The sequence below is a fragment of the Microtus pennsylvanicus genome, chromosome 9 (genome assembly GCF_037038515.1).
Source record: "Microtus pennsylvanicus isolate mMicPen1 chromosome 9, mMicPen1.hap1, whole genome shotgun sequence".
NCBI lineage: Eukaryota > Metazoa > Chordata > Mammalia > Rodentia > Cricetidae > Microtus > Microtus pennsylvanicus.
In genome coordinates, this window is record NC_134587.1 from 52,192,957 (window position 1) to 52,208,745 (window position 15,789).

The 15,789-nt window shown below is 42.5% G+C and overlaps 1 protein-coding gene across 1 annotated transcript in view; it reads left to right on the plus strand.

Annotated features, from left to right (window-relative positions):
- Psmb7 (proteasome 20S subunit beta 7) overlaps positions 1-15,789 on the plus strand; it is a 61,581-nt gene that overhangs the window by 25,278 nt on the left and 20,514 nt on the right. Inside the window, exon 6 of the mRNA XM_075986071.1 lies at positions 8,844-8,902. Within this exon, the coding sequence (XP_075842186.1) occupies positions 8,844-8,902 (59 nt within the window). The remainder of the gene's footprint in view (positions 1-8,843; positions 8,903-15,789) is intronic.

Sequence of the window (15,789 nt, forward strand, 5' to 3'; positions counted from 1 at the left end):
CCCAGGAAGAGTGGCCAGTTGACTAACAATGAGCAAGTGTGAGTAAGTGCTCTGTCAGGGAGAGCTGACACTGATGGATTAGAAAGTTCAGTGGTGACTCCTTTATCGCTGCATACATCTTCCACCTTGGCAGACCACGTTGCAAGCAGGTCCTAGGGTGCTTAAAACGTACTGCTCCTTAGCAGGGGCAGCCCTTTTTCCTGTGAAGCTCTGATAAAATTGATTTGGGGGAAAGCAGTGGGAATCCATTTCCTGCTACCTCTCAGAACTTCTCGACATTGAGAAAAGAAATTTTGAACCTCTTGGTTCTCATTAAAGCTGCTGCTCAGGGACTTGTTGAGAATGAGTGTATCAAGTCACTGCTAGAGGACAAGGAGCTGTCCCAGAGTTGTTATGACAAGTAACTTTCATTGAGCTCTTACTATGCCCCAGCATTCAGCTTTGCACATGGTGTCTTGTTCAGTCCGCAAGGGCCATTGAAGATGTTATCATTCTGACTGTGGGGAAAGGAAGCTAGGGCAGCTGCTGTACTGGATACCCTAGTTTTTGAGGCAGTAGCATTTTGTGGTGCCCAGTCTGATGTGCCCAGAGAAACCAGTATGTTCAGAAACATGGCCTACTGGGTAGCTGTGTGTTTCAGAACTTGGATGACTTGTGTGTCCCGAATTGCTTCTGAGTAGTGCCGGTCTTCCTAGCTCCCAGACCAAGGTTTAAATCTTCATTCTTCTTGCCATTCTTCCTGCTCTAGGCAGGAGAATCAATTCAGTTTCAGCTGTCTAGTAATGATGACTACAGAATCACTGTGTTTGATTTAGTATTTAAACACTGATATATGGAAAGAATATGCTACAAACCTCCAAACCAAACCTGTACACAGTCCGTGTTAATGCAGGCATTTAAAATATACAGAGCATGTAAGAGGCTGTGAATTTTCACAGGACATCTCAGATTTTGTTCTGAGTTCTTGCAGAAAAACAGTTTTAGGCTGAGCTATAGGTTGAACATCCCACCTCTGAAGTGTGAAACTGGGTATTATAACTGCAGGTAGACACTGTCACACTGGACCTCATGTGACAGATTGCAGCCGGAACTGAGATCCCCTTACATATTGCATAAAATTACCTTCAGGCTATGTGTATAGGTTGCATATGAAGCAGATGATTTCATGTTTAGATTTGGGTCCCATCCCAAGATATTTCATTATAATTATATGTATGCATATTTCTCCAAATCCGAAATTCAAATTATTTTTGGTCCCAGTCATTCTGGATAAAGCTATTCAGTCTGTACTAATGCTGGTAAAGTGCCTTCTGAGGTTTCAAAAAATGAAGACTAATTTTGCTTTTTGAAAAAAAATGTGGTTATGTAATATAAATACTCCTAGAACAGATACCCAAGTGTCACTGCTAGACACTAACAACACTTTTAATCATTTAAGATGTTAACAAAAATTCAATTTTTTAAAAATTTTTAGGTAAAAGTAATACAGATTATATTTAGATGTGTGGTAATTAGTATGAAATCAACCAGAAAGGAAAAACCTGCTAGCCTGATTTCTTGGTAGAAGTGGTAAATGAAGAAAACAGCCTTTTCTAGGCTGTCTTGATAATCTTGACCTTGGTGCTTGGCTTTCTTGTGTCAGAGACAGGTGGTGGAAGGGAGAGAACCCTCTGACTTTTGATGAACAGTGTAGCTCGGAGCATCATTGTTGCCTGACATGTGTGAGGCCCTGGGTCTCATCTCTAGTACCACAGATACAAACCAAAGAAAAAAAAAAGTAGATGTGGAGATGGGGGGATGACAATGATGCTCAAGCAGGAGGATAACTTTCCTCCGCCAGTCTAAACTGTGTAGGAAGACTATTGCAAACAAACCAAAACTCCACAAAAAGCAGATTTTGACTTTTTTTGTTTTTGTTTTTATTTAAATTAATTAATTAATTAAACAGAGGCAGGGTTTCTCTGTAACAGCCCTAGCTAGCTGCCTTGGAACCCACTTTATAGACCAAATTGGTCTTGAATTCACAGTGATACACTTGCCTCTGCCTCTCAAATGCTGGGATTAAAGGCATGCGCCACCATTCCTGGCTCAGCTTCAGAATTCTTGATGTGCTGCGGGTCATAAGCCATGCATTGTGTCAACCTCCCCTGTTTAAAAAGTGGGACCGGTATGATGTGCCATGTCTGAAGAGTTACAGAACTAGCGGATCTCTGTGCCTTGGAATTCCTAGGATTGTGTGTCTTGCAGTTGTTTGCCAGAGTCTGCTTCTATGTAAGTGCTGGTGTGCTCTACTAGGTAAAGAGGGACACGGCGTGTTTGTGGTGACTGACTGCTGCTCTTCCTTGGTCCTCTTGATTTATCATGGATTGACCTTCAGGCACGTGCTGTCAGAAAGATGTGACGACAGCAAGGTTTGCTGGTTTTTTTGTTCATCCTTTCACAGTGTTGGATTTTCTCTAAGTTTACACCTTATAAATTGCAAGTAATACGTGCTTTTTGGAGAGAAAATTTTAAATACAAGAAAACAGACTAAAACTAGTCTTTGAGAATTAGGCTTCTGTTTGGATTCATATGCTTGCAGCCTTGTGTCATTTGTGTTAAGCAAGCATGTCTACCCATACTGTTTTAGAAGATGCTCTTTCCCACAGAAGGTTCTCTTATGGACCGTTGGTACTGGAAATGAAAGTACTTCTGCTTTGACATATTTAATTGATTTGTGCATATAATACTTCAATATTTATTTCTCCCATCTCTTGCTTATTAGACCTTTTGATATCTCTAGGTTTTTGTTTTATTGCTGCTGTTTCTTGCTCTAAACAATGCAATGTATGCAATGCTCTGTATGCAACTTTGTTCCTTAGAACAACTCCCTGAGGGGTGGGATGGGAGTGGGTGGAGTGGGGTTTGGGTGGGTATGCATAGCTTCTGGTTTCCAGTTATCTTTTCAAATTCCGGAAAGAAAAATTCTGTCCCCTTTTGCCTCTTCCAGTGGACTACTGTGCCAGTTTTATCACAACTTTGTCAGCACTGGTTGTTACTCTTCTTAATCTTTGTTAATTTAAAAGGCAGACAGTGGCTGCTTTATTTTATTTGACTACTAATGAAGTTGTGTTTCTGACCACGTATCTTTTTTCAGTTTATATACTACTGTATCTTTGTTAGAAATGATGTTTTTGTTTGAGCCTTTCAGTTATTAATATTTTGCATTTTACACATTTTTCTGAGTTTCAGCATTTGTATTTTACATTACAACTTATTTATTTATTTGTGTGTGTGTTTGTGTTTATTTTTCGAGACAGGGTTTCTCTGTAACTTTGGAGCCTGTTCTGGAACTAGCTCTTGTAGACCAGGCTGGCCTCAAACTCACAGAGATCCGCCTGCCTCTGCTTTCCAAGTGCTGGGACTAAAAGCATGTGCTACTACCGCCCGGCCCCTAACATTTTTTTTTTTAAGTTAGTGACCTGATAACATACAGGAACAGATATTTCATTTAAAATCTTGGGTGGAGGGGCTGGAGAGATGGTTCTGTGGTTAAGAGCACTGGTTGCTCTTCCAGCGGATGCAGGAGACTTGTGTACAACTCCAAGCACCCACATGGCAGTCCACAACTGCCTGTAACTCCAAAATCTTACACCCTTACAAATATACCTGCAGGCAAAACACCAATGCACATATAAGTAAATTTAAATAAAATACTGTCTTGGGTGGAAATGTGACCTTGACATGAGCTCCTTCTGCAGGTCAACAGTAGTTGTCCCACCAGTTTCATCTCAGAGAACTGTGGTGGGACAGTGATGGAGTAGACCACACCCTCTTTCCAGGACTTTGCAGGGAGTCAGTCCTTTAGTGAACATCTTGCTAGGGAAGTCAGGGTAGTGGCTGCCATGGATTGAGTGTTCACGGAGCACAGTTCCTGGCCCTACTAGTGCCAGAACCCTGGGATGTAGATTTTCTCTGTGTTGGGTATCAAGAGAGGCTGAATTGGTAAGGATTGGACTTGCAGGAGGACAGTGACCTGGGAGGTAAGGCAGGTAGTGAGTATGCAGGCATTTCAGGAGGACAGTGACCTGGGAGGTAAGGCAGGTAGTGAGTATGCAGGCATTTCAGGAGGACAGTGACCTGGGAGGTAAGGCAGATAGTGATTATGTAGTAGGCATTTCAGGAGGACAATGACCTGGGAGGTAAGGCAGGTAGTGAGTATGCAGGCATTTCAAGAGGACAGTGACCTGGGAGGTAAGGCAGGTAGTGAGTATGCAGGCATTTCAGGCAAGTCATCTCTAAATGCAAGTTACCAAATTGTTCCCTCTTTTTTTCTTCCTGTTTTAGAGAGCTTTGTTCGGGAAGCAACAGTGGCTACTCAGTAACTATGGGTGGGCTGAAAAAGGACAGACTTGTGGAGGTTGCTAAGGAGCAGTTAGTTACATGGAAACTCGTGAGGAGATGGAGAGCTTTGCTAGTAGGATACAGAAACCCAGGAAGGGTAACCCACTCCTATGGTGGTGGGATACTTGGTCTCACTAGGATAGGGGATAATAAATTGGATGCAGTTTTGTTGCTTTAAGTCATCTTTTTGAAAATTGAACTTGGGTTATATCTGTTTGCCTTTTATTCAGCCTAGTGTGGTGAATTAGGCACTAGGCAGTAAATATTCTTTTATACTTTGTAAGATGCTAGGTGCTATCATCACTCTTTAGGACTTGTTCAGTTTCCCTGACTCCTGGCCAGTTGCATTCTCTGTTCAGCACAGTGTAATCCAACATGGATTTGTTTGGTGCTTGGTGTGGGGCTGCAGCTATGGAAAGGGAGGACAGGTCTCAGAGGAAAGTGGTAGGCTGTGGGCTGGGTGGTAGTGAGGGAGGACTCTTGGGATTTGAAGGTGATTAGGAGTGTGGTAGACTGTCAGGGGTCCCAGCCACTGCCCCTTACCAAAGTGAGAAGGCTGAAATTAGCATGGGCCTTTGGGAACTGAAAGTAGAGTGTGAAGTATGTGCATTGGGAAAAAAAGGGTAGCAAGCCTGGCCATGACTAGTCTTGTGTATCCTTTCACAATTGTCGTATGTAAATGATCTTTCTGTGTGAGAGGGCCGTATAAGGTCAGCTGAGATGCAATTCTGCTTCTGTGCATGTTGGGCCTATAATCTTGGGTGAGGTGGTTACCATTGCAGTGAGTTGCTATAGGGAAAACTAAATGACATAGGACATTCATTACATGTGGCACATTGGTGCTCACCACTGGGCCCTGTTTGCTTCCTTTTCTCTCGATGTGCTGTCCTTCCTGCTGGAGTGAGAGCTTATGGAACACTGGCTGTACATCTTGTGTTCACAGAGTTCAGCCTCCATGTGTGGAAAGTAGGTGTCACTAGTGTCCGGTTTCTTAACCGGACAGGGTTGGAGAGATGGCTCATCCATTAAGAACACTGCCTGCTCTTCCAAAGGTCCTGAGTTCAATTTCCAGCAAACACATGGTAGCTCACAACCATCTGTAATGAGATCTGGTGCCCTCTTGAGGAAGAGACCTGGTCAGTTGTCCTCATCAACTTAGACCATGAATCTGCCCATATGGGACTGCCTGTGCGTACTTCAGCATTGCCAGGGCATACATTTCCTTCCTTCCTCATTTCTTAACTGGACACGCTGCATGTGAAGCACAGGCTCCTGTGCTGGCAAGCTGTTCTCTGCCTTTGTGTACATTTCTTCCTTACAGGAAACCAGATGGTTCAAAACTCAGAGGTGTCCATGTTTTTAAAATAAAAAATAGAATAAATGGTCTTTCAAAAGAATTTGCCCTGACTTTGTGTATGGTAATGCCTGGCTAGGTGGCTAGAGGCTGAAGCAGTGGGCGGCTCCAGGTGTCCATTAATGGTGTATAGGAAAAGGGAGATGCAGTGTTTGAACATTTTGTAGGTCACGTGGTGGCTGGACCTGTCTGGCATTTGTCTGATGATTTGTTGTATCTTGTTTTGGGCTCAGACCAAGATCTGGGAGCTTGAATAAACATAAGCGACACTCTTCCTGTTGAGTCTTTTTTAATGGCAGCTCTCATTGCATTGCCTTGAAGTTCTCTGATAATTTTATTCTGCCCTCTTGTGGCTTTGACAGTTGCAGTCCTGTGTGAATTCTTACCCATACTTTCTGTGCAGCATATTTGACTATAGTCAAACCCGTCGACAGGGAGCGTGCCATTCCTAGCCCTTCTATGGACTCATCAAAGGGGGCGCCAGATCCCTTCTTTCATGTAAACTGGGGGCAGGAGCTAATTTGCAAATGATGTTGGAATTCTCTTGAGGTTGAATTTCTTTTTATGTTTATTTTGGAACCACTTGTATTGATCCGAGGTAGCAGAGTGAAGCATAGTTTAGGAGGTTCTTCCCAGAAACTACCTCTCCTGTGTGTGGAAGATGATGGTAAACAGGAAAGCAGAGATGCCTTGTTCACGGTCCTCCTGTCTTCACCTACAACTCTGCACTGTGGAGCACCCTCTGCCCCCACCCCCAAACACATGACAGACCTTTTTTGTACCAGGAGTTGGGGGTTCTGGTGTGTCCTTTCTGCTTGGAGAAATTGCGTCTGTGGTGTTACTGCCAAGCAGGAAGCAGCTTCAGATTGAGGAAGAATTGTTTGGTTGGGTGGGAACTATTTTTTTTTTTTTTTAATGCTGAATGAAGCTGAACAGAAGCAAATACATGCCCAGGAGAAAGAATAGAGAAGTACTTACTGTGGAAGTGCCAAGAAAGGATGGCTCGCAAGAAAAAGTGGCCAGTTTTGTTTTGTTTTCAGGAAAAATGCCTTTAAGCTAAACTTGGTTTGTTTCTTTAATGATAACTCATTTCCATTCTCTACAAAGTTGTTAGCTCTTGGGTAAATGCCCTGTCTTTTTGTATCCTTTTTAAATGTGGATTTTGAGCCTGTTAGTCCATTTACCCTTGGGCTCTTCCTCGAGATAGATAATCTTGGACACATTGGAAGGCAAGCCTGCCTTTGGCCACTCTGCGGGAACGCTTTGCCTCTCGGAGAACTGTTTCCAGAGATCCCCTCATTTGCCATTTTCTTGTTTCCTCCTGACAGCTGTCCTTTGTTTTCCACACAAAACCAGCTTAGTTTTTCCTAGTATGACCCAGAGAATTTGAGTTTCTATCTGTGCCTTGACACAAATACTGAGGCTATTTGTTTGTGTGTTTGTTTGTTTATTCCCTTTTGACCCCTGAACCTCGAGGTGAGCTGGGGACTAATGAAACCATTGGTCGATGTGAGCGCATTTCTCAAGGAGCCTGCACCTGCATATCTGCTAGTGCTTTAGAACACACCAGCTTTATATCTGTTGAATGTCCATCTTCTCTCCACAGGCTGTGAATGTCCCTTTAGACCGTTTTAGTCCCCCACACCCTACACACACAAAGAGAAGAAATGCAGAAGGGGGAAATGGGGTTGCCTTTTGCTCCCAGAACCTAAATGAATAGTCATTGCCTGTAATGCTGGTCTACACTTGACGTTTCCCACTGCTTTAGATGTGATGTATCCGGTGCTGTGAAGGTAATGATCCTCAACCACAGCAATATTCTGTAACAGGAGTATCTGTCATATTCATCGGGATTACCATGTTCATTGATTTGTGTCTGTAAATCTGCTGTTTCTACCCTTTAAATTTGATCTATAATTGGACCTCCTTAAATGGTTCAGATAAGGTAGTCTGTATTTCCTCAGTGCAGTGTTGCTGTCAGCTTCTCCTTTTTCATTATACATTCAGCAGACTTGATAAAATCAGCAGGACACCTCATTTGAAACTGTTTAATCGCTGCCTTTTTCCTTTGCTAAACCATTGAGGTGGTCAAGCGATGTACACAAATCATTTTAAATAGAAAATATGGTTTTCTCTGTGACCCCACTAAATAGATAGTGTTATGCAAAACAAGTTAAAAAGTAATAAATGCCAAAAAATCTTCTAATTGGAGTAAAAAATTGTGGACAACTGTATCCTCTCTCCAAAAGTAGAGTGCCCTGAAATGATGCCAGAGCCCTGTGTAGACAGATGACGGTTTTCTGAAGCTTCTCAGGGTTCTGGACAAAGCAAGTTTACATTTTCAAATAGTGCTGAGCTGCCTTTGTGTCCACTCAGAGGCCAGGCTTATTTGTAATGCCTTTACATCCAACCTTGCTAAGGATAAATTTGCTCTGCTAATAACTGTGCAGCATAACCTTTCAGCCATTTGCTATTGTAATAAATTTTTGTATCTTTGTCATTTTGTCTACTCAGCTGTTAGTCCTCAAAGTACAAACTAAAAATAATAGCTCCAAATAAATGCCACGGAATGCAGTGTTTTACTGTAGTAACTGGGGTAACCTGGTAGCTCAGCTCGAAGTCCCATTACCATTGCTGGTGCTGTATCTGTCTCCCTGCCTATGTGCCAACGTGACTTTACCAAGACCACATCATTAAAACAACGTCTTCTTAACAGGTTTGGTATTTAGCACTGTGTCTAGCAGCTCACCAAGGCAAGTGTGGAGCACAGGCTTCCTCACATAGGATAGAGGGAATTATGGGGCACTCCCCTCTTGGAAAAATACAGATTCTCCGTGACCTCATTTTTAAGCATCAGTATTTCACTGCAACTGCTGCACAGTTAACCCTGTAACAAGAGGGCCAGTGTCAGGGCTCCCTAACTAGTAAGTGGCTCCAGCTTGGAAGAGCACTGGCTTTTTCTGGAATGTGGCCTGTAGACTTGGCCCTGACACTGACCTGAATGTGACACTGGGCATGTTTGACTGCTCTTGCTGATCCAAGGTAAACTGGAGATGGAGATGCTGAGTGCTGGTAAAGTACACTAAAAGTGCATCTTTTCTTACAGGTTCCGGCTCCTTGGCAGCAATGGCTGTGTTTGAAGATAAGTTTAGACCAGATATGGAGGTATGTAAGCCTTGCAGCTTCCTGCTTTCAGATATTTTCCCAGTTGTGTGTCAGACATTTACAGGCTGACTGCTTCCTCCAGAGCTTACACAGCATTGTCATTCCTTTAGTGCTCACACGGGTAGTTGTTGAGGAGACCTGCTGCTTGTGAAAACATTCATTGTGGTGGCCTGTAGCCCTGCTGTGCTCTCCCTCGGACGTGGGGAACCCACTCTGGGCTCTTTCAGACTCCTTGCAATGTGGGATATTTTCCTGTGTTCTGAGATTTTTGTGTCAGGATACCAGACAACCTGTTTTTCTGTTCCCTCACTAAAAATAGAGTAACTATGTATGTCTTTCATGTCACACAGACCTAACCTAAAAATGGGTCAGTTTTTAAAATCTCTGTAGACGTTGCAGTCTACAGAGAAGTAGGCAGAAGTGGGGATAAAAATGTGCACATGTAGCGTCCTTACAGGGTGTTAGGGATCTAGTGTTCCAAGTGTGTTTGTAAGGGATTGTTTGACTGTATTTACTTTGGTAGTAGAAAAGGTAGCATCTTGTGAAAGACATTTGCCTGTCTGCTTTAATGATAGATGCATTCTCCATGAAAGCTCTCTTCCAAAAAAATCCCTTTAATAGCAGATGTATTGATCTTGTGTTGCTGCTTCCAAAGGCGTGGTCAGTATACTGGGTTCCTGTGGTGCCATGATAACCCCCTCCTTCCCCTCGATTAACCTGCCCTGGTCAGGAGTCATCTCTGTTTGTACTGGATGTCTTGATGGTTAGTTTTTTGATAGGGAGCATCAATCCTTTTCAGTGGTTCATAGGTGAATGGTTCAGGAGTGTTTCACCTCATCTTTTCCATTCTTTCTGATTTTGCAAGTATTTTGTTTAGGACCAAAAAGACAGACATTTTGACAGTATTTTGTGCCTGATCATCTTTGGGAGAAGATGGCATATGAAAAATACTTTGTTCTTCCATTCTGTCATTGTCATTGAAGCAGTAAGTGTTATGCTCCAAAGTTCTCTCTGCCCTTCAGGTTTGGGCCAACTACTGTGAAAGACAGAACTGGTCAGCCAGGACACGTGTCTCCTGTGCCCTTGGTGCATGAGGCTAACACCACAAATAATGTGTTCCATGAACTCCGTGTGATCCTTTTCTCCGAGCTACAGGAGTTAAACATATAGAATCTAGGTAGATGTTTTCTATTAAAAATGATAGCGTCTGAACTCCAATTAAGAAGAATAAGCAGGGCCAAGTGTAAAACTGTAAATGAAATTAGAATTCTGTTCTCATTTCTCAGTGTGAAAATTTATTCCTATATCAGCAGTATTTTCTGTTTGGTGTCCTTAAATACATAGAGAAAAAAAATTATGTATACTAGGTCACTTAAAAAGAAAAGGACCCAAACCCAAAGTCTCTAGTTTTCTAAGTAGAGGAGTTTTAATGTCAAACTCATCTTTAAACCATATTAGTCTTTTCAGATTTCATTGGAAGTTTTATCTTTTTCAATTGATTAGAAATTCCATATGTTAAGGAAAACTGAGAATTGTAGAAAGATTTAAAATCTGAGGTTTATTAAAAGTGACCTGATGCTCCGCCAAAGTAATTTTATACTGTGTCAAGCCTGAATTGTAAATAGTTCAAAGGCCATGCATTTAAGGCAGGTATGATTTGGGGAGAAAAGACATCAGCTTCCCTTCAGTACAACTTGGAATTTTATCATTCTGAAGAGAACATTTCTTAGATTTAGTATTCCTGTATTTGAAACATTTAATGTTCTTCTACATTACCCGTGAGACCCTGAGACAGGTTGAAACAATTCCCATTATATAAATTTATAATTTTAGGTTGAAACTTAACACTGTCAATTAAAAATCACTCTTAAAGCCCAAGTGATAGTCTTAACAACTGCCTGTAGATAATACTGTAAAAACCTGCATTCATGTTAATAGATACGTTAAAAAAAATCTTGATTTGGGAGTGTGGCTTACTACTAGAGCACTTGCCTAGCCTGTGTGAGGCCCTAAGTCTGATTCTTAGCCTAAAACACAAACACACACACGATTAGTGTAAGTATGTAGATAAAATAAAAACAGTAAAGCCACAGTGTAGTGGTGCATGCCTTTAATCCCAGCACTTGGGAGGCAGAGGCAGGCGGATCTCTGTGAGTTCAAGGACAGCCAGGACTACAGAGAAACCCTGTCTCAGAAAACCAGAAAACAACAATAACGAAAGTTATTGGGGGAGACTTAATCTAGTCTTGGGTCTTGAGTTTGCCATTTGTGTATTGAACTGTTTCTCTGCCGTGTCCAGGTACCATTGAGGCTATTATTTTTCTTTAAAATGTTCTTTATTTTAAGAATAATAGTTAAAATAATAGTTCTTTATTTTAACAATAATAGTTGATATGTCATAAAATGCGCAGGAATGGAGTTACAGTCAGTAACTGTCATTAAATCAAGATGCTGTAGTTTTTTTTGCCTCCATTACCCCTTGCTAGTCAGCCTCTTCTTGAGCTTCCTCTTAATTTCGTCTTAGATGTAATGAGTATCATGACATCTGGGGTATTATGTGCTTGTTTTAATATGGGTGCATGCTGTTTATGGAAATGTGTCACCCCAACGTAACCCTTGAGCGTTAGGGAACAGAAGTCACTCCAGCCATTCTTGTTCATGTGTGCCGGCAGCCCTTGGAATTTCTCATTCATGTGTGTCTCTGTGCTCCCTTGTAACTCTGTTCTGCACTTTTCCTGGCTATTTTTTAGAGGCATCTTCCCCACTTGTCAAGGAGTGGGAGCTTCTTGAGTGCAGGGGTGATGAGACCATCTCTGTTTTCCAGCTCTCAATACTTGCTTGTCAGGGCAGAAGGACCCTGAGCTAAAGTGGAATCTGAGTCATCAAAGACCACCGGAGGGGGCTGGAGAGATGGCTCAGAGGTTAAGAGCATTTCCTGTTCTTCCAAAGGTCCTGAGTTCAATTCCCAGCAACCACATGGTGGCTTACAACCATCTGTAATGGGGTTTGGTGCCCTCTTCTGGCCTGCAGGCGTACACACAGACAGAATATTGTATACATAATAAATAAATAAATATTAAAAAAAAAAGACCACTGGAGGACCAAGGGGACTTCCTCTTCTTCCTGTCTGGAAAGTTCAGAACGTACTTTTGAGACAACAGGAAGATAGCCAGTACACTTCTCTACAGTGCTATAGATATCCCATAAAGTACCCAGGGACAGAAAGTGGGGATTGAGGCAAGTACTCATTGAGAAGGCACAGTCTATAAAAGCCTCTGTCAACCGAGTGGGGACTCTTTAAGACCCTGAGATGGGCCGCTCTTGGGTCATCTGAGCCATGGACTTGCTGCAAGTCAAAGCTCTTGGTTCAGCATTTGGGAGAAACAAGTAGCTAGCTGGTGAATGTAAGGCACATTCAGTCTCTAGAGGTTTTCAGCTAGTTGATGCCTGCGTGTTGTTTGGAGCAGTTTCACTTGTCCAGTTTTCTCCCTTGCTGATAACTTGGAGGATTGAGGGTGGGCTCTGCCTTTGTCCATTTCAATTTCCTTACTTACATTGTGCTGGTTGGTCCCTCGGACAAACTCAGCCATTTTTGTTGTTGTTTGCTTTTTGAGGTAGGTTCTCAGTATATAGTCCAGGTTGGCCACAAACATGGACATCTTGCCTTGTCTTCTTGGTGCTGGGGTTACAGGGCTGTGGCACATACTAGTTAGTCAGTATTTGTGGATGGGGCAGGAATAACTTTATTAAGTTGTACTCAGGTTCATCCTTTTCTGAAGCTGCCTTTGCCTTTGGTATTCATAGTGTTCAGCTGTGTTAGAAGTGAAAATTTTGCTGGACGTTGCTGACACACACCTTTAATCCCAGCACTCAAGGAGGCAGAGGCAGATGGATTCCCAAAGTTAGAGGCCAGCCTGATCTACCGAGTGCGTTCTAGGACAGTCAGTGCTACAGAGAAACCCTCTCTCAGGGAAAAAAATGAAAAATGTATCAAAATAGAATTTTACTGATAATAAGTACCCTTCTTTATTATTATTATTGTTAATAATCAGCATTCTGTGAGACTAGCAGGTCTTAAGTGTGGAAGGTGACGTGACAAGGGCAGTGACTTGAGGGTGTTGCTAAGCTCCATGTTGCCATGCCCGCTGATTCTTTTCTCTGATAAGGCTTGTGTAAGAAGCCTGGCAGTCATTGTTACCCGACAGGGTAGCTGAGTGGGGACTCTAATGTTAATCATATTGTGACCTTTTCAGATAATTTTCCAGTCAATTGTAAGGAATGTGACCAAAGTACCTGGAAATATAGTGATGGTCCAGAAATGTAGACTTTACCTGGGGTTGGGGGGTGGGTGGGGAAATGAAGCTATTGGATCAGTAACTTAGGGCACTTCTCTTTCTAGTCCTTTTCTATAAGAAGGATTGTTTTCATTTGGCCTGTTGAGAAATCTCAACTCTTGAAGATTATAATTCATTAAAATAGGCAGAAGATTAATATTTAGTCCGTCAAGATCAATACTGTCCCCTCTTTGCACTAATTGTCAGAATACTGTGCGAGGGCCGCCGAAGGCTAGTGGAGTGCGGCAGGACCCTGACATCACAGGGAGTGGATTCAAAGGCAAACTGTCCTGCACCCTCTGGTATCGACTTGCAAATTAGCATCTGGAATCTAATTAAACAAGCTTAATGAAAGCAGCAGCTGAATGCTGCTAGAAAAGACAGTCAGCTTCCCCCTCTCTGATACATATTCTGTACCATCGGAGCTGGTCACCAAACACATTGTGAGCACAGTTTAAAAAATTAGCATTTATTTGAAGACTAGAAACTGTTTTTCATTCTGTTATGCGTTTGGCATGCTCTGGCATCCCATGAGAGTCATGCCACAGCAGATAGTGCACAATATTTATAAATCCATGACAGGCAATAATAGCAACTTGAAAAATTCTTTTGCTAGAATCTCAAGTTGAGAGCTGCCAAAAACTGAGAGGATCAGATCTGCAGTGGCAGCTGCTGTGCCCTACAGTTAGAATTCTAGACTTTGAAGATGCTCAACTTAAAGCAATGAAGACTGCAGGCTTAGCCAATTTTTGCAGGTTTCTAGAGCTCTGGCTCTCTGCCTTTTGAAGATGACTTGTTGAAGTTTCTACCACTGCCTGAGGCATGCTAACACCGGCAGGGTCTTTTCCTCCAGTCTTAGTGTGGCTTCAGTTTTAAGTAGCACATACTTCGTCAGTGCCTACTGTGATGGCCCTTTTTGTGGTTGCAGTACCAAGGGATGAGCTCTTACCCTGTACCCTTCAGAGAAGTACAGAGATAGATGGTGACGTATACAAGTGCCACTTCAGCTGTCCGATTTATGGAGTCATATTTCATCGCTTGGCCAGCGCTGGCCTCTAGGGAAGCCCTTTGCGGATTGCTAAAGATGTGAGCAGCCATCGCTCTAAAGGCTTGCGGTTATTTCACAAACATGACGCCAAACACCTAGCTACTGAAGAAACAGGATTAATCTGTCATTGCGGGCAGCTATAGATCCATTTAAATAATGGAAGACTTGATATCAGTTTGCTGCTCTGACAGCAAATCTTAGTGACTGTGTGTGTGTGTGTGTGTGTGTGAGAGAGAGAGAGAGAGAGAGAAAGAGAGAGAGAGAGAGAGAGTAATAGAAGCAAAACTGCAAACTTCACCTCTGGGAACAGAGGGATGGTTAGTGGCAGAGATCTGTATTATTTTGTTCTTTTAAAAATCTGTTCAGTTTATCACATAGCATGGTCCTGTGGGTAACCAAAAGCATAAATTTGTTATGGGGGAATGGGGCTTAGGTGTTGGAGGATTGGGCTGCTGCTCTGTTTCTGTTTTACTACTCACAGCATGGCTCTGGGCAACTAGGGGACCAAATCTGTGAGCCAAGTTTCAGAGACCTACCTGCAGGTTGTCAAGAGGATTAGATCCCAGCAGTAAAACACCTTCCATGGCAGTGTATACAAAATTTGGTTTCTGAAACATGGTGACTGTCTTCTAGTTAGTAGTAGGTTGAAAATGTCACCCAGAAGCCACTAACATTAGGATCTGCTATCAGACTTGGGGGTTTATAGCATAGAGAAGAAGCTTACCATCCAAGACAGACCCATGTGGTGGGCATGAGGACAGCACAAGTCTGTGTACCATGGGAGTGTTTGGTTTTGGGGGGAAGGTAATGAATGCAGCAGCCATGGTTTTAGATGTTTACTTGTGTGCCTGGCTCGCTTCTAATGGCCTTCCTGTGTTTTTTCACTTTTCGACAATCTTGAAGGTTAGTGCTTTGTTACCCACAATTTGAAGGAAAGAAAATCAGCCATGGAGAGATCAAATAACCTGTCTTGAGGTTACATAGATGGTCAGCAGTGAGGTCAGTGTTTGAACTCTTACCAGTCTGACTTTGGAGTTGTTTGCTGAAATCAGCTATTGTGTGGTTGTGTCTCTTTGCCCGGTATGTAATTATTTGACAACAGAGTAGGAAGATATCTTACTCTTGAGGCTGGAGTGTTCTTTTCCTCTCATGAGGTCTTGTGAAGACAGCAGAAAGCCAGACATGTGTCAGAGGAGGTGCACGAAGAGGAGAGAGAGGTGGACAGGGCAGGGGAAGGAGGGAGAAATACATTTGGCTGTGGCAGAGATTTTTGTCTTCTCTTTGAATCTAAGACTTTGGATTTGTTTTTTCGTCTTTGTTTTCATCTGTATCAACCCAAATATCCTGTGGTTATTCCTCTCCAAAGTTTCCTAATGATGTCTATTTATAACAGAGTTGTTTTCTGTGGATGGCTGATGTGTAGATGGCACAACCCTCCTCAGATTTAGTGAGGAGACCAAGAGGTTTTTAAATGCTAGTGTGTGATATTTGTCCATTTGAAGCAA